The sequence below is a fragment of the Apteryx mantelli genome, chromosome 23, assembly GCF_036417845.1.
Source record: "Apteryx mantelli isolate bAptMan1 chromosome 23, bAptMan1.hap1, whole genome shotgun sequence".
NCBI lineage: Eukaryota > Metazoa > Chordata > Aves > Apterygiformes > Apterygidae > Apteryx > Apteryx mantelli.
Window position 1 is genome coordinate 8,635,752 of NC_090000.1, and position 18,069 is coordinate 8,653,820.

The window sequence follows — 18,069 nt, forward strand, 5'->3', positions numbered from 1 at the left end:
GAATATTCATGAGGGAGCCACGCCCCCTCCTCCTCCCTCCTCCCCCTCCCACCCGCCGCCACCGCCTCCCCGAGCCTGCGCTGCCCCCGCGCGGCCGGCCGGCAGGACCGCGCACGGGGGGCGGGGCCTGGAAGGGGCGTGGTTTGAAAGAACGGGGCGTGGTTTGCAGGGGGCGGGGCCTGCGTGGTGGGTGGGGGGGTGGCAGCCACTTCCGGGGCGGAGCCGGCAGCGCAGCGCGGCGCGGAGGTAGGGCCGGGCCGGGCAGGGCCGCGCGTCTGGGCGGTGCAGGGCCCCCCCCCTCCCCCCTCCGGGGGTGTCGGGGGTCCCCGGGGTGCAGGCGACACCCGTAGGGTGCGGGCGACGTCCCCTATAGGGTGTAGGGGACCCCCATAGGGCATTAGGGAGACCCATAGGCTGTGGAGACCCCCCCCGCGGGGAGACTTTCCGGGGTGGGTTTTGCTAATTAATTATCAGCGGAAGAGGATGGGGGAGAAGCGGGACCCGTTTGGGGCCGCGGGTGCCGCTCGCCGTCCGCCGGGTCCCGTCGTCTCCGCGTGCTTCCTCCCCACCCCCTTTCCCTGAAGTTGCTCCTTGTAGTATTATTATTATTATTATTATTATTATTATTTTGAGCCTCTCTGGCGCCTTGGGATCAGAGCCGGGATGTCTTTCGGGAGTCACTTTATCCCGGGAGTGTGGGGAGCACGCGGACTCGGGGTTTGTCTTAATTAATTAGCTTTTTTGCCACCTTTGCGGTTTATTTGTAGCACGAGCTTAAAAAAACCCTAAAACCTTATTTCTTCGTGATGCAGCTTGTAATTACCCGCTGCCGAGGGATCCTTTAAAAGCGAGGGGTAAATTTGACAGCGAGGAAGCTCCTTCCGCTCCTTTTTTTTTTTCCTTCAGGAGTAGGAAGCTGCTACAGAGTTTAAACTTATAAAAAGGGTCTGCATAAATCCAATATATCCCTACCTAGGGACACTGTTAGGGCTTCTGCGTCCGTCTTTCCCGTAAAGACGGAGGGAATCGAGCCGGTGCATCTGTGACAGGTGCCCTGGCGGCTTTTCCCGTCCGCATCCTGCAACTAAACTATCCAAACCGGCTCTGGAGTCGGCCAGTTTCCGGCAGCAAAGTGAATTCTTCACGAAGGCTTTTTCTTGTAAGAACTGCGGATGTTTAACTTTTTGTTCTCGGTTTGTCCCGAGGGTTGGATAAAATAGGTTATTTTAACTTCATCCGGGACTTTGGTTTTAAAACCGGGGTAAAATAAGGCAAGGGAAACTCGAGCATTTATAGGCGCAAAGATATATCTAAAATAACAGGCATTCACAGGGAGCTTTAGGAGGATTTTGTGCCAAGCGGCGTTTCTAAGTAATCCACGGAGCAGATCTTTTCGCGTGCTTTATTCAAGAAACACACTGCGGAGAAACCATAAATAAAACCGCGTGAATAGCTCACGCGACGATCCGTCCGGAGGAACGGGAGCAATTAAACGTTAAAAAGGAAGAAAAATCACAAGATTTGTTACAGCGGTTATTCCCTCGAGCGTAAAAGCCTTCAAGTTGACCGGTCGCTCGTTATTCGAAAGGAAGTTTTACGTCTTTAACGGGGAGGCAACGATGTTTTAAGCAAGCCGATAATAAGGCGCTGGCTAAAGCTGTTTTATACCGTAACTAGCCCCTGCGTATAAATATAAAGATTTTTCCCAACTGGGCCTCCGAAAGGGGAAAAAATAAAGCGTCTGGGAGAACACGACGCACCCGAGCGGCGAAGCGGCAGCGGCGCGCACGGAAGGAGGCCTCCCCGTAACTAGGAAGAGGAGCTTTTTCGGGGAAGGAGGCCGTTTGCCAGGTCGCAGCGCACCTCCCAGCGCAAGGCGGCCCTCTTCTTCTCCGTGGGCGCGACGTAGGCGTTGGGGACGTAGGCGTGCTGAGGTTTGCTCGGGAGGTCGGGCTTGCAGAGCATCTGCTCGCGGATGCCCCAGCGCAGCTCTCTGCGCTGATCCTCGCCGGGGATTCGGAACGTCTCCCAGTCTCGCTTGTATTCCAAATATTTGGCGACGCGGTCGGTTTTGCCGCGGTTGCGGCCCAGTTGTTCTAACCTCGGGGGGATGAATGATTTTGGCTGGCCTGCGGCGGATGTGTCCTGCTGGGAAGAGGGAGAGCTCCGGCCCTGGAAGTCGAGGAAGGGGGGACTGTGCCGGTGGTGAGAAAGCTCCAGGGGAGAGTCGTTGAGGAAGCTGCCGGTTGACTCGATTTCCCCCTCGGAGATGCTGTCTTCCAGGCGGGAGCTGAGGTGCCGCAGGTTCCAGATGTCGGGGTCGCTCTCGGCACCGGTGTCCGGCTCGCTGGCGAGCGACTCGTCGGACACCTCCACTCCTCCGTCGGGTCTCCGCCTCAACACTTTCCTTTTCATCACCAGCCTCCTGGCACCTCTGGACGCCCCGGGCTCCGTCTGCTCATGCCGTAATAGCATGGGAAGAGCGGGCCGGGCTCCGGATGCTACGGAAGCTTTGCTGTAGGGATCGTAGCAGGGAAGCGCCCAGGCTCCTCCGCGGCCGTCGCCGTCTCCCTGCTCGGCGTAGAGCTGGCTGAGAGCCAGGGCGGCCGCCCCGGCCAGCCGCTCCTCGTCGGTCAGGGCTGCCCACCTCGATCCGTCGGCTCCCAGCATTTCCTCCGCGCCGTCCGCCGAGCTGCGGTGGCCACTCTGCAAAGAGGAACGGCAGGGAGTTTCCTTCGCGGAGTTTCCTTCGCGGAGCTTCCTTCGCGGAGCGTTCGAATCGCCCCGAGGCCGAAGGAAGCTCCGCGAGGGCTAACCTCCGGCCGAGCGGCTTCCCAACTTCCCGAGCGTTTATTTATACGAAGCCCCCTCTGATGGGACTTCTAAATTCCTGCGGGAAACTATCCTAAAAGGAATTACGCCGTATACAAAACGCTAACGCGACGGCGGGTAAACGTAAAGCACGTTGTTTGCTCACCGACTCTGGCGCTGTTGCGCAGATGTATTAACGATTCTTCCCTGTGCGAACGAGCACGTTGTTTTTAAAAGAGGTACGGAGCTGCCGTGAAATCTAGGGACGTCCAGGAGAGGGTTTTTACTTCCCCAGCTAAGGAAAAGGCTCCCTGCAGTATGTTTTTGGACTTTTATTTAAATGCAGAGCTGCAGACTGCTCGAGTCTTGTGCTGCGCAGGTCCGGATTATAGCAGGACTCCGGCTCTGCCGCGTCAGGGATCCGGACATCGTTTCCGTTCCCTTCGAAGGTTTTCGCTATCTTTTTTACATTAAGCAGGTCTGAAAACTCAAGTTTGAATCGTGCAGCGGCGGCGCCGTTACGAAACGTTAGAGCAGATGGCTCCGCGAGCTGAGTGACAGCCGTTAGCGGGCTGTCTGAAGCGTCGACGCTAGCCGAGCGCCTGAGAAAACGGGAACCGTGCCGTGCCAGCTCTGCACGGAGAGCAAAAGGCTAGCTGCAAATGTGCTGTCGCCGGGCCGGGGCTGGCGGAGCGGATCTGATGTTGCAGCAGTAGCTGGAAGAAGATCAAGGCTTAGAAGCGCAGAAGGGATTCGTTGCGCGGAAGAAGGGAAAAGTGCCCCAGCTCAACTCGCTTGACCGTGCCCGTGTTCCGCTAGAAACATCGACGGATGTTTTAGGGGGGGGAAAAAAAATGTTCTGCAGCTCTATCGGCTTAATTCTTTTATACAGAAAGCCGGTAGCAAATGTATAATAAAAGCCGAAACGCAGATTTCCTTCTTTCTCCGCAGATATCCCGGTAACTAATCAAGCCTAGGAGGAATCCACTCGCTATGGCGGACGAGAGCACGGTCGCCGACCCGAAAGGCTCCTGCAGAGGGTGCAGGACCTGGAAGAGGAGGTCAGGAGACTGCAGGAGAAACTCGGAGAGGGCAAGGAAAGGCCCGGCGTGAGAGACGCTCCTTCGGCGGCTGGGAAAACCAGGAAACGGCAGCAACGGCCGTTCGATTTTAGCGCCTACGGCCGCAGGCACGTGGCGCTGAAGATCGCCTACCTGGGCTGGGGGTACCAAGGTTTCGCCAGCCAGGAGAACACCAGCAACACGGTCGAAGAGAAGCTGTTCGAAGCGTTCAGGAAGACGCGGCTGGTGGACGACAGGCAGACGTCCAACTACCACCGCTGCGGGCGGACGGACAAAGGAGTCAGCGCCTTCGGACAGGTCAGCGGCGGTTTTTTAGCAATCCGCAAGCGAGCGGATGGTTTTTCGCACGTGGCTTGATAATTTAGGAGAGGCTTGCAGTGCTTATTCGCGGCGGTTTTCCAAGGGATCGCTTTGCGAGGGTGAAGTACACTTAAGGCTGTGGCTTCCCGCAAAGGGACGAGCAATCGGAATAGCTCGGCGCTGCCCAAAAAGGGGGAGATGCCCCTTCCTGCGCGTAGGCGCTTGTCGCTTTTCCCGCGCCGACTGCGGCGCTTAACTCACGAAGGCAGCAAAAATAATAATCGGGCCGCTTCCTGCGGAGGCAGGGAGTTAAATTCCCGCACGGAAGGGCCTCAGGAGAGCCACAGCGAGCGGAAGGGAGCGTGGGAGTAGGAGCTGGAGGGAGGCGAGCGAGCCGGCCCACTCGGTGGCAAGGAGCCATTAGACCGGCTCGGCCGTTTGCGAAAGCGCAGCCTCCTCGCGCAGCCGCGAGCGCTTTAAGGTGCCTTCGCTCCTTCCCTCTCTCCTGCCCGCGCTCAGGAAACAAGCCGGCGTTAAGCGCGGCTTTGCCGGGCGGTTTTAACCCGGATCGGTTGCCCGCTCCAGTTCGCGACCCAAAACGAGCAGTTTTCTGACCTAGTATAAGGGCGCAGAGCACCTTTTTCTCGGGCTGTTTAAAGTGCTCGTACAAGCGCGGCGTTAACATCTCGCTTATCGTTAAACTCGTTCCCACGCCAGCTTTCCCAGACTGTTCCTGGGTTCGAGCTGTAATCTCCAGAAGAAAAAGCACATGTGTATCCTGCGAGCGCCGATAAAAAAAATTTAAGCGGCTTGGAGACGGGGCTACGTAGGCAGTTTGCAACTTCCTCTGTTTTATTAAAGGAATCTATAGCATCTGCTAGGAACCGTAGCAGAGGCGCTCGCAGCTTTACCCGCAGGAAAAAGCGGCGAGATCGACTCATTTAAGACACCTTCGTCCGTAAGAGATCCTGAATTTATTTCAAACGGAAAGGCAGAGGTGTGGGAAGAGAGCTGGTTTTACGTGCGGAATAAGCCCATCCGTGGTATCGTCCCTTTTCTTTTCTTTTTTCCCTCCCCAATTTTGCAGGTGATTTCCCTAGATCTCCGCTCAAACCTATCAGAGGGCAAGAAACTAAACGGCCACCGGGGCGACCCGGAAGGCGAAGGCGGTAATTGGGAGGACGAGCTCCGCTACACCCATATTCTGAACAGGGTGCTCCCGCCCGACATACGGGTGTTAGCCTGGGCCCCCGTAGAGCCCGACTTCAGCGCCAGGTTCAGCTGTCTCAAGAGGACCTATCGCTACTTCTTCCCTCGCGCCGAGCTGGACGTGGCCCTCATGCACGCCGCCGCCCAGAGATACGTGGGCACCCACGATTTCCGGAACTTGTGCAAAATGGACGTAGCCAACGGCGTGATCAACTTCCAAAGAACTATTCTCAGTGCGCGGGTGACCTGGGCGGACGGAGGAACGGAAACCGGCCTGCGGGACCCTTTCCGACTGTGCCAGTTTGAAGTGACGGGACTGGCGTTCCTCTATCACCAAGTGCGCTGTATGATGGCGATCCTCTTCCTAATCGGACAGAGGATGGAGAACCCGGAGATTATTGACGAGCTGCTGGACGTAGAGAAGAACCCCCGAAAACCGCAGTACAGGTACGAATAGCTTAGGCGAGCTCCCGGGCTGCTTTTCGCAGCGCTTTGGGCAGAAGGGAGACGGCCGCGCGTGAAGCGCTGCCGGCAAACTCTATCTGTCGGCGCGTGAAGCAGTCTCTCACAATACGGAAGCGAGCTGCCAACGGCCTCTAAGTGTTTTCCTTAAGGATCTCTTTGGCTTGCTACCTCTTTGTTCCCACAAAAGTAAGCCGCGAGTTATCGATGCTTTCGCTCCTTGGGATCTGGTGGAACTAATGCTACGAACAAGACTTTTTGTCAGAAAAGGGCTTCCGTACGTGACAGCCCCGTTCTTAGACGGATGTAGCGTTGTTAGACCGAGCCTGTGTTAATCCGCTCTAAGCCTACTGTCCGAGCACCTTTAGCTAACGCCTCCTCTCCTTTTCCTAGCATGGCAGTAGAGTTTCCCCTGGTTCTGTACGACTGCGAGTTTGAAAACGTCCGGTGGCTCTACGACCGCGAAGTGCAGGAGTTCAACGTCACCCACCTGCAGCAGCTCTGGGCCAACCACGCGGTCAAGACTCAAGTGCTACGCGACATGTTGGGAGGCCTAGATGCTGCTCCCGTGCCTACCGAGAAAGGTAAGGGGTGGTTTTGTGGCAGTACCTAACTCAGAGCGACACAGGGGCAAAGGATAACTTGTCTTTTTTAGAAAAAAGAGGGGGGAGTAAATTATTAAAGAAGTTGTTCAAACCGTTGCTATTTCTTCATTAATGTTACATCCCCAGGAAGCCTCAGCACTGTCCTTTGGGGAGATATGAAACCTCCCGTCCGCAATCAGGTCGGCGGCTTTGTGGAAGGGGTCAAAGCCCGCACTTACAAACCCTTACTGGAGCGCCCCAAGTGCGAGGGCTTGGAGTCCCGCATCCATCACTTTGTGCGGAGGGGCCGTATCGAAATGCCGCAGGGCAGGGAAAGGGAGACCGCGGCGGACCCGGAGCCCAAGAGAAGCCACGGCGATGCCACGGAGAACGGCGACGGCGCGGAGCAAGCGCCCAAGCGGGTCTGCGTGGACACCGAGTGATGGCAGCAGGTTCCCTTTTTTTTGGGGGGGGGGGGGGGGGGGGCAGGAACAAGCCTGCTTCACCAAAACCAAAGACGCCTCAGTAAAGGCCACTCCGCAAGGGTAGCTTCCCCCCTCCCCCCCTTTTAAACGCAGTTTTGCCTTGGTATTTTTATAAATTTTAGTAAATCCTACGAATGCGATCGTGTGGTTTGTGGAGGGGGGGTAAATCTGGTCTGTCCGGACCCTCACTTTGGGGGGGGGGGGGCCGCCTCAATGGCCGCCTCAGGGCGGCTCGTCCCCTCTTGGGAGGCAGCCGCGGCGCTGGGGCTGCCCGGGAGCTACTGGGAGAGACTGGGAGCGACTGGGAGGTGCTGGGTGGAGGCAGCTAGGGCCCGGGGGCCGCCCGCCCCCGCGCGCGCCCCTCGGTACCTGCTGCTCTCGCCTCCTCGCGCCGCGGCCGTTAACGGCTGCCAAACGGTCGCCGGCGTTTAAACGGCGGGGCGGCGCCCGCCGCCATTGGGCGGCGCGCCCCCCCGAGGCCCGCCCTCCGCCGCGGCCCCGTTGGCTGCCGCTTCGCCGCCTCCCGCCCCCATTGGACGGGCTCGCTGAGGCGCCGCCCCCCTCCCAGCGCCCCGGCGGAAGGGGACGGAGCAGGGGCGGGGGAAGGGAAGATGGCGGCGGCGTCGGGCGGCGGCGGGCTGCGGCTGTGGCGGCCCGCCGCAGCCCTGGGCCAGGCCGCGCGCGGCGTCTGCAGCGGGCGGCAGGCCGCGGCGGCGGCGGCGGCGGCGGCGCCGCGGGCCGAGGAGCTGGCGCAGCGGCTGCGGGCGCGGAAGAGCGAGCGGGAGAAGCGGGAGGTGAGCGCGGTGCGGCGGCGCTGAGGCGCGGCACTACAGCTCCCGGCGGGCCTTGCGCGCGGGCGCGGTGCCTGCGGCTCCCGGCGTGCCCCGCGGCGCCGGCAGCGGACTACACCTCCCGGCGTGCCCCGCGGCGCCATAGGCGCAGCGCTGCGCGCGGACTACATCTCCCGGCGCCCCCCGCGGCGGCGGCGGCGGGGAGCGCACACGTGGAGCGGGCTCTGGGCCGGATCAGGCGGGCAGGGCTGCAGCGCCTTGTCCCTCCTCGCTCCCGGCCCTTCCCTTTACCTCCCGGCCGGGACGGAGCGTTGGGAACCCCCCAAAAAAGCCGAGGAATTGCCCTCCCTGCCAATGCCGCTCGTTGCCCCAGGCCTTATAGCGGCTTCCGGCCCTACATTCATTTCGGAGCCTTGGCGTTGGCTGAAGCGAGGTGACAACGGAGCGGCCGCTCCGCTTGCTGCCCCGCGAGGTCCCACGGCGCCGGCTGTTGGGACAGGACTGGCCTTTGTCACCGTAGGAACCGGCAGCATCACGGTTGCACTTGGAATGCCGCCGGGGAGCTTCGCGCAAGAGCCGAACCGCGGAGCGGCTTATCCTCCGCCGCGCCCGCTTCGTTCTCTCCGCAGGTGCCCAAAGACCCGCTCCGGAGACGGATCCGAGAGCTCGCCTCCCTGAGCCAGCAGCTGCAGCGCGTCCACCCCAACGTGCTGGCCAAAGCGCTCCGGCGGGGCGTCGTGTACCAGGACGACGAGATCGTGGCGATCAACAAACCCTACGGCCTCCCGGTGCACGGTGAGGAGGAGCAGGGAAGACCCGGAATGTCCGGGGGGGGGGGGGACGACCGCGGGGGAGTCCGTAGTGATGGCGGGCGGCGAATTCGAGGGCGTTAAGGCACGCGGGGAGGCGAATACCTGCCCCCGTCGCTTTGCTCCCCGCAGGCGGCCCCGGCGTCAAGACCTGCGTCGCCGACGTGCTGCCGATCTTGGCCGAGATGCTGGAGAAGGCGCGAGCGCGGCCGCTGCACCTGTGTCACCGGCTGGACAAGGAGACCACGGGCGTGATGGTGCTGGCCCGGAGCAAGGAGGCGGCGGAAAAAATCCGGTTCCTCTTCAAAACCCGCCAGGTGGAGAAGGTCTACTGGTAGGTAAGGGAAGGTTTTGGGGGGGAAAAGCGTCTCCGAAGGGCCCGTGGGCACGCGGAAGGCGGACGCCCCACGGATCTCGGGTTTCTCTGCCCCCAGGGCCATCAGTTTGGGAGAGCCGGAGCCTCCCGAGGGGCTCGTGGAGATCCCCATTGTGGAGAAGGAGGTGCAGAGCCACCAGTCGCACTACAAGGTGAGCGAACGGCTCCCGCTTCCCCGCTTCTCCCGCCCGCTCCGCGAGCTCATCCCTCTCGCTCCGCTCCAGATGACGCTGGCTCCAAACTACCGCCTGGCTCCCGAGGACGGGAAGGCGGTGAAGATCCGCAAGAACCGCAATGCTGAAAGCGCCGTCACCCGGTACCGCGTCCTGGCCAGCTCTTCCGCCTGTTCCCTCTTGGAGCTCCGGCCCATCACGGGTAAGGCCCGGTGCCGGCGCTCGGGGCGCCGCTTTCCGCACGGCTCCGTGCCCGAGGGGCGCTCGGAGCAGCCCCGGGAGCAGAGGCTCATCTTTAGACACCGCTTAAATCCGTTGGGGCCAGAGCGAAGCCGTCTTGGCGATGGTTTGCTGTCGCCGATCATGGCACGGGATTATCCGGTGCCCTTCCACGAGGGTTGCGTCGGCGTGTGCCGGGGAGGTTTCTCCCTTTCCCTTCCCTTCCCGCAGGAGTGAAGCACCAGATCCGGGTTCACCTGGCCTACGGATTGGGCTGCCCCATCCTGGGGGATCACAAATACTCGCACTGGAGCAAGCTGGCGCCCCAGGTAAGGCCGCTCCCGCGTCCCAAGGCGCGATCCGGGGGCAGACGGAGCCTCCTGGTGTTTCAAGGCCTTTTCCGCCCCCCCGCGACCGAAGAGCCGGGGCGGCGGGAGGCTCGTTGGCATCCGGCTTTGCCTCCTTGCCGCAGAAACTTCCGGAAATCGCCTTGAAGAGGCTGAAACTGGAGCAGAGCAAAACTCGCTGCCTCCCCCTGCACCTCCACGCTCTCCGGCTCTCCCTGCCCGCCGGCGCCGGCGGGGATGAGCGCCTGGAATTTGCCTGCAGACCACCCCGCTTCTTCTCCGACGCCGCGCTCAGGCTGAAGCTGGAGGTTCCCAAGCCCGGAGAAGAGGCCGGATGAATCCGGCACTGCGGGCCGGCCGTTCCGCCGCCGAGTCCGCCTCGGGGACCGTGAGTTGTTTAGACGGACGAGGCCGGACGGAAAACGGACTCGCTGTCCGCGCGTTGGACTTGTCCCTGAGCAATAAAAGATCCGGATCCCGCAGTGCTGAAGGTCCGTTTACTCCCTGCGCTCAAGCCCGGAGCATCCCGGTTTCCCGAGTGGCCTCGATCGTGCGCGGGCTGTCGCGCGGGCCCCTCGGCGCGCTCGAATTCGGAGGCGCCTTGAGAACCGAGCACGTCCCGCGGTGGCGAGACTTTTCCGTGTCCCTTCATCCCCGAGCGCGCGCCGGAGCCGGGTTCGGATGCCGCCCGGCTGGGTCCGCGTGGCGAAAATAGCTCCGACCTCCCTCCCCGCCTCCCGAACGCGCCGCTAGAAATATTCCTGCTTATGAGAGACGGGAGTAAAACCACAAGGAGCCGGGCAGGAACGCCGTCGCCCTGCTGCTCCGACGCTGGGGGGGGGTTTTCCCTCTATTTCGGGATGTGCTATTTGCATCTTCCCCTGTAATTACCGCCCGGATTTAAACGCGCGGTCTGAGCCGCCCGGGAACGTGACGCTCGGCGCCTCCGGCCCCTACAAAGCCGCTCGCCGCCGCCGGCCGCCCCTCACACAGTGCCGCGCCGCCCGCCGAAATGTCCCTCTCGCACGCCGCCGCCGAGTTCATGCTCTCCGACGCCCTGCTCCCGCATCCCGGCGGCTCCCGCCCCCCGCGCCTGCGCCTGGAGCTGCCCAGCGACCGCGGGCTCAAGTTCGTCTCCGTGGGGCTGCCGCTTTTCCTCGTCTCCCTGGCTTTCGCCCACGAGTTTTCCGCTGGTGAGTAGCCAGGATCCGCGCTGGAATCCGTGGTGCTGCGGTGCCGTGGGGGGGGGGGAGGATCCGGGTTTGCATCCGGCGAAGCCGCGACGGATGTTTGCACCGCGGTGCGACGCGGATGCCTGGAAATCCCCGTTGTAGCAAGCGTTCTGCCCGATCGGTTAATGAACTCATTGCTGATAAGCAGCTAATTAATTAATTCCCGGCAAGCAGGATGGTGCAGGAATAGGGATAACGGGGCAGCGGGCAGCGGGAGGGCACCGTTCGGGTGGCATTTCCCGGGAGGATCCGGCCCGGAGCTGGGGCTGCTTGAGGGTGAAGCCGTTGGCTTTCGTGTGCCGATGCAGTCGGCGTTGGCGGCGTTTAATTCCAGCCTCCGATGATTTTTCCGCCCCCTCCCCCTCCGGGTTGACGGGAGCGACGGCAGCACACAGGGCTTCTTTGATAACGCGGTCGGACGCGTCCCGACCTCAGGCTAAATCCGGCCTCGGCCGATGATCCGCCGCCGCTGCCCCCGGGGCTTTGGTTTCGCTCTGCTTTCCGGCCTCTCCCCGCTCGTCCCCTCGCCGCGGTCGCGCTAAAAAAGGTCGCGCGCGTTGGGGAAGCGATGGAAAAATCCTCGCCGGGCCCCAGCGTCCTTCCGAGAGCCGGAAAATCATCCCGCCGGGCTCCGACGCCGCTCTCCGTCCTAGGCTCGCAGATCAGCTGCTTCGCCCCCGCCAACTTCACGGGGAAGCAGGCCGCCTACGCCGACGCGGCCTGCTGGGAATCGCTCGTCCACCACGGCTTCGACGCCCAGGGCCGCGCCGTCACCAAGTCCCTCTGGGCCCTCAAGGTAGCCGGGAGGGGGATCCGGGGGTGCCGGCGAGGACGGATCCCGCCGGGATCCCGCGGGCGGATGGAGGCGGAGGTGGAAGCATTTGAGCGGCCGCCCGCCCCTCTCCTCCGCCCAGGTCTTCCCCTACTCGCTGCTGCTCGTCGCCGTGCTCATGTACCTGCCCTGCCTGCTGTGGCGCTCCGCGGCCGCTCCGGCGCTCCGCTCCGACCTCCTCTTCGTCATCGACGAGCTCGACAAGTCCTACAACCGCTCCGTGCGCCTGGTGCAGCACATGAGGAAGGTGCAGCAGGCCAGCGCCGAACCCGAGCGCTTCTGGGAGGAGTACGAGAGGTGAGGCCGGGCGCTCCGTAGCCGCTCCGCGTCGGCGTTGCCTCCTCGCTTGGCGCCTTCGGTGGAGGTGGTGGCTCCGACGCCTTGGTGGCTCCGACACCTTGGCGGCTCCGCTCTTCCCCCAGGGCCCGGGAGGAGAGATACTTTGAGTTCCCGCTGCTGGAGCGCTACCTCGCCTGCAAGCAACGTTCCCGCTCCCTGGTGCTCGTCTACCTCCTGAGGAACCTGCTGCTGCTCCTGTTCTTGGCCGCCACCTGCCTCTACCTGGTCTTCCTCCACCTCCACGTCTTCTTCCAGGACGAGTTCAGCTGCTCCATCAAAACGGGGCTGCTGCGGGCCGAGCCCCACGTGCCGCCGCTCATCCCCTGCAAGCTGGTCTTCTTCTCCGTCTTCCAGCTCATCGGCCTCTCCGTGGGCGGCGTCTACGTCCTCCTGGCGCCCGTCGCCGTCTACAACGCCCTGCGGCTCTGCCGGTGGGACAAGGGGCTGCTCGCCGTCTACGAGATGCTGCCCGCCTTCGACCTGCTCAGCCGCCGCATGCTCGCCTGCCCCGTCAACGACCTCAACGTGGTCCTGCTCTTCCTGCGGGCCAACGTCTCCCGGCTGACGTCCTACGGCCGCCTCGGCGCCGTGAGCGCCCTGCGCGAAGCCGCCCCCAACAAGGGGGACATCGACACCGTCGTCGACTTCATGACGCTGCTCGCCGGCTTGGAGACCTCCAAGCCCAAACGCCGGGATTGCGCTGCCGATGCCGCTGCCGGCACCGACGGCGAGGCCCGAGGTAGGTCCCCCGGGGCGCTTTTCCGCTCTCTCCCGGCCGCTCGGGAGGCCGGATCCGCCCGCCGCGGCCTTTGACCGACGGAGATGGTGCCGCGTCGGTACCCGGAGCGTCCCCCCAAGCGCGGGGGCGGCGGTCGCCATGGGAACGCTTTCGCCGAAAAATCCGGACAGCCGGCGGCTTCGACCGCGGCTCGTCCCTATTTTTGGCGGGGAGCGGAGCCCGGCTCGCCGGGAGCCGCTTCGGGGCTCCGCTGGACGGCCGAGCTCCCGCGGGGTCGGAGCCGGGACGCCTGGGCTCCTTTCCTGGCCGTGACGACGCATCCCATGGTTTTTTTAGTTTTTTTTTTTTAAAAAAAACATGGATTGAGCTGTATTTAGCCCCCGCGTTGTCACGGCGACGGCAGGGCTAGCGCGCCGGGCTTTTTGGCGAGAGGAAGCCGGAGAGCCGTGGCGGAGCTGACGCCAAATCCCGGCTTGACTCCTCGTTCCCTTCTCTTCCTTCCCGCGCAGGAACGAAGCCGCGAGCGGAAGGCGAGGAAAAAGGCGCCAGGGACTCGCTCGGCTCGGCCTGAGCCCGTGGTGGCGGCGGTGACAGCCTGGCACCCGCGGTGGCCTGGCACCCGCTTTGCCCCCGGCGGGTGCTGCTCGAATATCCATTAAACTCAGGTTTTGATACAGCCCGGTGTGACGTGGTGGCGTCTGTAACGTGCGGCGCTGGGGCCCCTTTGCTCTTCTCCTCCTCCTTTTCCCCCCTCTTTGCTCTTCTTCTCCTCCTTTTCCCCCTTTGCTCTTCTTCTCCTCCTTTCCCCCCTTTGCTCTTCTCCTCCTTTCCCCCCTTTGCTCTTCTTCTCCTCCTTTTCCCCCCTCTTTGCTCTTCTTCTCCTCCTTTTCCCCCCCTTTGCTCTTCTTCTCCTCCTTTCCCCCCTTTGCTCTTCTCCTCCTTTCCCCCCTTTGCTCTTCTTCTCCTCCTTTTCCCCCCCTTTGCTCTTCTTCTCCTCCTTTTCCCCCCCTTTGCTCTTCTCCTCCTTTTCCCCCCTTTGTTCTTCTTCTCCTCCTTTTCCCCCCCTTTGCTCTTCTTCTCCTCCTTTTCCCCCCCTTTGCTCTTCTTCTCCTCCTTTTCCCCCCCTTTGCTCTTCTTCTCCTCCTTTTCCCCCCTTTGCTCTTCTTCTCCTCCTTTTCCCCCTCTTTGCTCTTCTTCTCCTCCTTTTCCCCCTCTTTGCTCTTCTTCTCCTCCTTTTCCCCCTCTTTGCTCTTCTTCTCCTCCTTTTCCCCCTTTGCTCTTCTTCTCCTCCTTTTCCCCCCCTTTGCTCTTCTTCTCCTCCTTTTCCCCCCCTTTGCTCTTCTTCTCCTCCTTTTCCCTCTTTGCTCTTCTTCTCCTCCTTTTCCCCCTCTTTGCTCTTCTTCTCCTTTTCCCCCCTTTGCTGCTCTTCTCCTCCTTTTCCCCCCTTTGCTCTTCTCCTCCTCCTTTTCCCCCCTCTTTGCTCTTCTTCTCCTCCTTTTCCCCCCTCTTTGCTCTCCTCCTTTTCCCCCTTTGCTCTTCTTCTCCTCCTTTTCCCCCCTCTTTGCTCTTCTTCTCCTCCTTTTCCCCCCTCTTTGCTCTCCTCCTTTTCCCCCTTTGCTGCTCTTCTCCTCCTTTTCCCCCTTTGCTCTTCTTCTCCTCCTTTTCCCCCTTTGCTCTTCTTCTCCTCCTTTTCCCCCCCTTTGCTCTTCTTCTCCTCCTTTTCCCCCCCTTTGCTCTTCTCCTCCTTTCCCCCCTTTGCTCTTCTTCTCCTCCTTTCCCCCCTTTGCTCTTCTTCTCCTCCTTTTCCCCCCCTTTGCTCTTCTTCTCCTCCTTTCCCCCCTTTGCTCTTCTCCTCCTTTCCCCCCTTTGCTCTTCTTCTCCTCCTTTTCCCCCCCTTTGTTCTTCTTCTCCTCCTTTTCCCCCCCTTTGTTCTTCTTCTCCTCCCTTTCCCCCTTTGCTCTTCTTCTCCTCCTTTTCCCCCCCTTTGCTCTTCTTCTCCTCCTTTTCCCCCCCTTTGCTCTTCTTCTCCTCCTTTCCCCCCTTTGCTCTTCTCCTCCTTTCCCCCCTTTGCTCTTCTTCTCCTCCTTTTCCCCCCCTTTGTTCTTCTCCTCCTCCTTTTCCCCCTTTGCTCTTCTTCTCCTCCTTTTCCCCCCTTTGCTCTTCTTCTCCTCCTTTTCCCCCCCTTTGCTCTTCTTCTCCTCCTTTTCCCCCCCTTTGCTCTTCTTCTCCTCCTTTTCCCCCTTTGCTCTTCTCCTCCTTTTCCCCCCTTTGCTCTTCTTCTCCTCCTTTTCCCCCCCTTTGTTCTTCTTCTCCTCCTTTTCCCCCTTTGCTCTTCTCCTCCTTTCCCCCCTTTGCTCTTCTCCTCCTCCTTTTCCCCCCTTTGCTCTTCTTCTCCTCCTTTTCCCCCCCTTTGCTCTTCTTCTCCTCCTTTTCCCCCTTTGCTCTTCTCCTCCTTTTCCCCCCTTTGCTCTTCTTCTCCTCCTTTTCCCCCCTTTGCTCTTCTTCTCCTCCTTTTCCCCCCCTTTGCTCTTCTCCTTTTCCCCCTTTGCTCTTCTCCTCCTCCTTTTCCCCCTTTGCTCTTCTCCTCCTCCTTTTCCCCCTTTGCTCTTCTTCTCCTCCTTTTCCCCCCTTTGCTCTTCTTCTCCTCCTTTTCCCCCTTTGCTCTTCTCCTCCTTTTCCCCCTTTGCTCTTCTCCTCCTTTTCCCCCTTTGCTCTTCTTCTCCTCCTTTTCCCCCTTTGCTCTTCTTCTCCTCCTTTTCCCCCTTTGCTCTTCTTCTCCTCCTTTTCCCCCCTCTTTGCTCTTCTCCTCCTCCTTTTCCCCCCTTTGCTCTTCTTCTCCTCCTTTCCCCCCCCTTTGCTCTTCTTCTCCTCCTTTTCCCTCTTTGCTCTTCTCCTCCTCCTTTTCCCCCTCTTTGCTCTTCTCCTCCTCCTTTTCCCCCTCTTTGCTCTTCTCCTCCTCCTTTTCCCCCTCTTTGCTCTTCTCCTCCTCCTTTTCCCCCTCTTTGCTCTTCTCCTCCTCCTTTTCCCCCCTTTGCTCTTCTTCTCCTCCTTTTCCCCCCTTTGCTCTTCTTCTTTTCCTCCTTTTCCCTCTCTCTTTCCATATAGCATGAAGGGAATTGGGGTTTGAGCCCCTCATCTCCAGCAAAAAAAGGTTAAAAAAAAACCTTTTCGTGCAGAAACTATCTCAGACGTCTTATTCCAAGCATTGGGTGCCACGTAGTGCCCGATTCCACAAACCCGTCCCCGCTGTGACGGCAGGGGGGGGGACGAAGGGGACACGGGGACCAGCCCCACCCTGGGCTGAGAAGGGCCCAAGGACCAAACGAGCCACTTTAATAAAGGATTTATTAAAACCAGGTTTCCTACGTGTATCACGCAGCGACTTGCCCCGTGCAAATCAGCATCCCAGCCGCACCGTGGTCCGTGTCTGACTTAGCAGGGACCGATCCGCATCGGAGCGGGCTGGTGCTTGGCTTAACTGAGCTTTTCCAAGCAGATCCTTGGCTTCAGGCCCCAAGTGGGGCTGGGATTTGCTTGATTAGGAGGATGGCAATTAAATCAGCCCCCGGTGTCACCCTCCGCTCCGCCAGGACTCCCCTGCCGTAGGGGCATCGCCACGGCCATGGGGTTGGGAGCAAAGCCCGAGGTGGCTGTTGGCATCATCCGGGCTTCCGGCAAGGCAGGGAGAGCCAGGGAAGCGCCGGCCCCACGGCTCAGCCTCCATCCAGGCCCATTCCCGAATGGGAAACGGGCTCAAGAGCCGCAGGGATCAACACGCTCAGGCGGTACCGCGAGCCAGACAAGCCAGGAATGCTCGGCTTCGTCTCACCCTTTTCCCACTGGGATGCGCCCTACGCTCTCGACCCGGGAGGGAAATTTCCCCCCCCTGGAGCGGGCAAAATCCGTGCTTGAATGACTTCCCGCAGGCCGAGTGGGGGCTCAAGGGCCACCCAGGGCTGCTGCATCCGAGCAGGGAGAGGCGGTGGGACGGAGGAGCCGGGAGCTCCGGGCGCGAGGACGCTGCGGAGAGCAGCGCAGAGCCCAAGGCGTTTCCACGGGATCGTCTCCCACATGGGGCAGCCACGAGCTCCCAACTGGGAAGCAGTTCCCCACCGGGAACGGGACTCATCTGGACGGAATTTACCTGCGGGATGGTCATCGCCACATTGCTCCAGCCACTGCGGAGCCGGACATCCCTGAAGCAGAGGTCCTGCAGCATCGGGTTTTCTGAGCGCTGCTCTGCCGTCGCGAGCCGCGGGATCCAGGATGGTTTTCCACATCCAGAGGGCTCTGGAAGGAAAAGGACAGTTGCTCTTCTTCCGGGAGCCCTACGAAGGCCTCGGGAGCCTGGCAAAGGGGCCGGATAAGCAGCCAACGATTGGCATAGATAAATATTTAACGAAGGGAAACTTCCCTGTACGGAGCCGGCCTGGGGAAACAGGCAAATACATTCGGATAAGGAGCTTCCCTGTATTCAGGGGAAGGCAGGGGTTAAAATAAAACCCTCGAAGACAGACGCGTGTGAGAGCAGAAGCCGCCGGCAGGAACGGGATTAGAGGAGCAGCTTGGCGTGTGCGCGACACCGAGACGCCTCCGGCTAATTTTAGAGGCGCAGAACGGAGGCAAGGAGAAACTCGGCTCGAGCCCGACGCGGATTTTTCTGGCCCAGCTGGGACCGGATGCCGCACGTGTCCCGGAGCCGAGATGCCTCCGCGGCCCTCGGAGGGACAAAATAACCTCAGGAATTGCCCCCCCCCCGACTTGGGGCAGGGAAATGGGGGTGCGGATTTCCAGCTCGATCCCCGGCATCCCGCTCCGACGGCGGCTTGGCGCACGTGGGAGCTGCTTGCTTGGAGGCTGAAGTCCCCCCACGCTCCTACCTTTAACTTGCGCCGCCTTCCTCACGACGGCGTCTCCGTCCCGGGCGAGAGACGGGGCCGCGGCGGCCCCCGGCTCCCCGTAGCCCCCGCCGGCTCCTTCGGCAGCGCCGCGTGATGGGTGATGAAGCGAAACGTTGCCCCTAGGACGGAAAAAAAGGGAAAGAAACAGGAAAAAAAACCACGTTAAGGTGCAGCCTGTGCTCTCAAGCACAGGTTAGTTTGGACGTCGCGTTATTTTACCGTTTCCTTCGATCCCGAGGGGGTAAAAAACCGAGGTTTTTGTTTGCGAAGGGGGAGAAGCACCTGCAGCGAGAGCGAGGCCCCGTTTTACGGCGGCGCCGGGTGACGGCGGGATCCAGCCCCTGCGGACGCGGGGGGGAAGCTCCGGGATCGCAGCGG

At 61.1% G+C, this 18,069-nt stretch overlaps 4 protein-coding genes across 5 annotated transcripts; 3 read left to right on the plus strand and 1 right to left on the minus strand.

Annotated features, from left to right (window-relative positions):
- The first annotated feature begins 230 nt into the window (after window positions 1-230).
- On the plus strand, window positions 231-6,930 carry PUS3 (pseudouridine synthase 3). The gene is given in 6 exon segments (XM_067310084.1): window positions 231-246; window positions 3,763-3,829; window positions 3,832-4,190; window positions 5,281-5,849; window positions 6,258-6,448; window positions 6,596-6,930. Coding segments are annotated over 5 exon segments (1,440 nt in total). The 5' UTR covers window positions 231-246; window positions 3,763-3,804; the 3' UTR covers window positions 6,892-6,930.
- On the minus strand, window positions 1,166-18,052 carry HYLS1 (HYLS1 centriolar and ciliogenesis associated). 2 transcript variants are annotated; one of them, XM_067310085.1, is made up of 4 exons: window positions 17,974-18,052; window positions 17,671-17,810; window positions 16,935-17,080; window positions 1,166-2,706 (listed from the first exon to the last, which is right to left on the minus strand). In XM_067310085.1, the coding sequence occupies exons 3-4, from the start codon at window positions 17,007-17,009 to the stop codon at window positions 1,810-1,812; spliced, it is 972 nt and encodes a 323-aa protein (XP_067166186.1). In that variant the 5' UTR covers window positions 17,010-17,080; window positions 17,671-17,810; window positions 17,974-18,052; the 3' UTR covers window positions 1,166-1,809. The 2 variants fall into 2 exon arrangements, with proteins under 2 accessions (XP_067166186.1, XP_067166187.1); XM_067310086.1 differs by lacking the exons at window positions 16,935-17,080; window positions 17,671-17,810; window positions 17,974-18,052 and adding an exon at window positions 7,303-7,361.
- RPUSD4 (RNA pseudouridine synthase D4) lies at window positions 7,545-10,130 on the plus strand. The gene is made up of 7 exons (XM_067310198.1): window positions 7,545-7,727; window positions 8,354-8,519; window positions 8,666-8,867; window positions 8,968-9,061; window positions 9,134-9,284; window positions 9,533-9,630; window positions 9,774-10,130. The coding sequence occupies exons 1-7, from the start codon at window positions 7,545-7,547 to the stop codon at window positions 9,984-9,986; spliced, it is 1,107 nt and encodes a 368-aa protein (XP_067166299.1). The 3' UTR covers window positions 9,987-10,130.
- On the plus strand, window positions 10,217-13,466 carry PANX3 (pannexin 3). Its single transcript, XM_067310199.1, has 5 exons — window positions 10,217-10,841; window positions 11,534-11,676; window positions 11,795-12,009; window positions 12,135-12,790; window positions 13,300-13,466. The coding sequence occupies exons 1-5, from the start codon at window positions 10,661-10,663 to the stop codon at window positions 13,359-13,361; spliced, it is 1,257 nt and encodes a 418-aa protein (XP_067166300.1). The 5' UTR covers window positions 10,217-10,660; the 3' UTR covers window positions 13,362-13,466.
- Window positions 18,053-18,069: the final 17 nt, after the last annotated feature.

What these genes read in the sequence shown, in the direction of transcription:
- PANX3 (XM_067310199.1), top strand. Translation starts at nt 10,661, where the DNA reads ATGTCCCTCTCGCACGCCGCCGCCGAGTTCATGCTCTCCGACGCCCTG. An exon ending in CGCCCACGAGTTTTCCGCTG is followed by an intron (nt 10,842 to 11,533) that starts GTGAGTAGCCAG and finishes TCTCCGTCCTAG; the next exon opens with GCTCGCAGATCAGCTGCTTC. An exon ending in AGTCCCTCTGGGCCCTCAAG is followed by an intron (nt 11,677 to 11,794) that starts GTAGCCGGGAGG and finishes TCCTCCGCCCAG; the next exon opens with GTCTTCCCCTACTCGCTGCT.
- HYLS1 (XM_067310085.1), bottom strand. Translation starts at nt 17,009, where the DNA reads ATGCTGCAGGACCTCTGCTTCAGGGATGTCCGGCTCCGCAGTGGCTGG. An exon ending in TGGCGATGACCATCCCGCAG is followed by an intron (nt 2,707 to 16,934) that starts GTAAATTCCGTC and finishes TCCTCTTTGCAG; the next exon opens with AGTGGCCACCGCAGCTCGGC.
- RPUSD4 (XM_067310198.1), top strand. Translation starts at nt 7,545, where the DNA reads ATGGCGGCGGCGTCGGGCGGCGGCGGGCTGCGGCTGTGGCGGCCCGCC. An exon ending in CAGGTGGAGAAGGTCTACTG is followed by an intron (nt 8,868 to 8,967) that starts GTAGGTAAGGGA and finishes CTCTGCCCCCAG; the next exon opens with GGCCATCAGTTTGGGAGAGC. An exon ending in GCCACCAGTCGCACTACAAG is followed by an intron (nt 9,062 to 9,133) that starts GTGAGCGAACGG and finishes GCTCCGCTCCAG; the next exon opens with ATGACGCTGGCTCCAAACTA.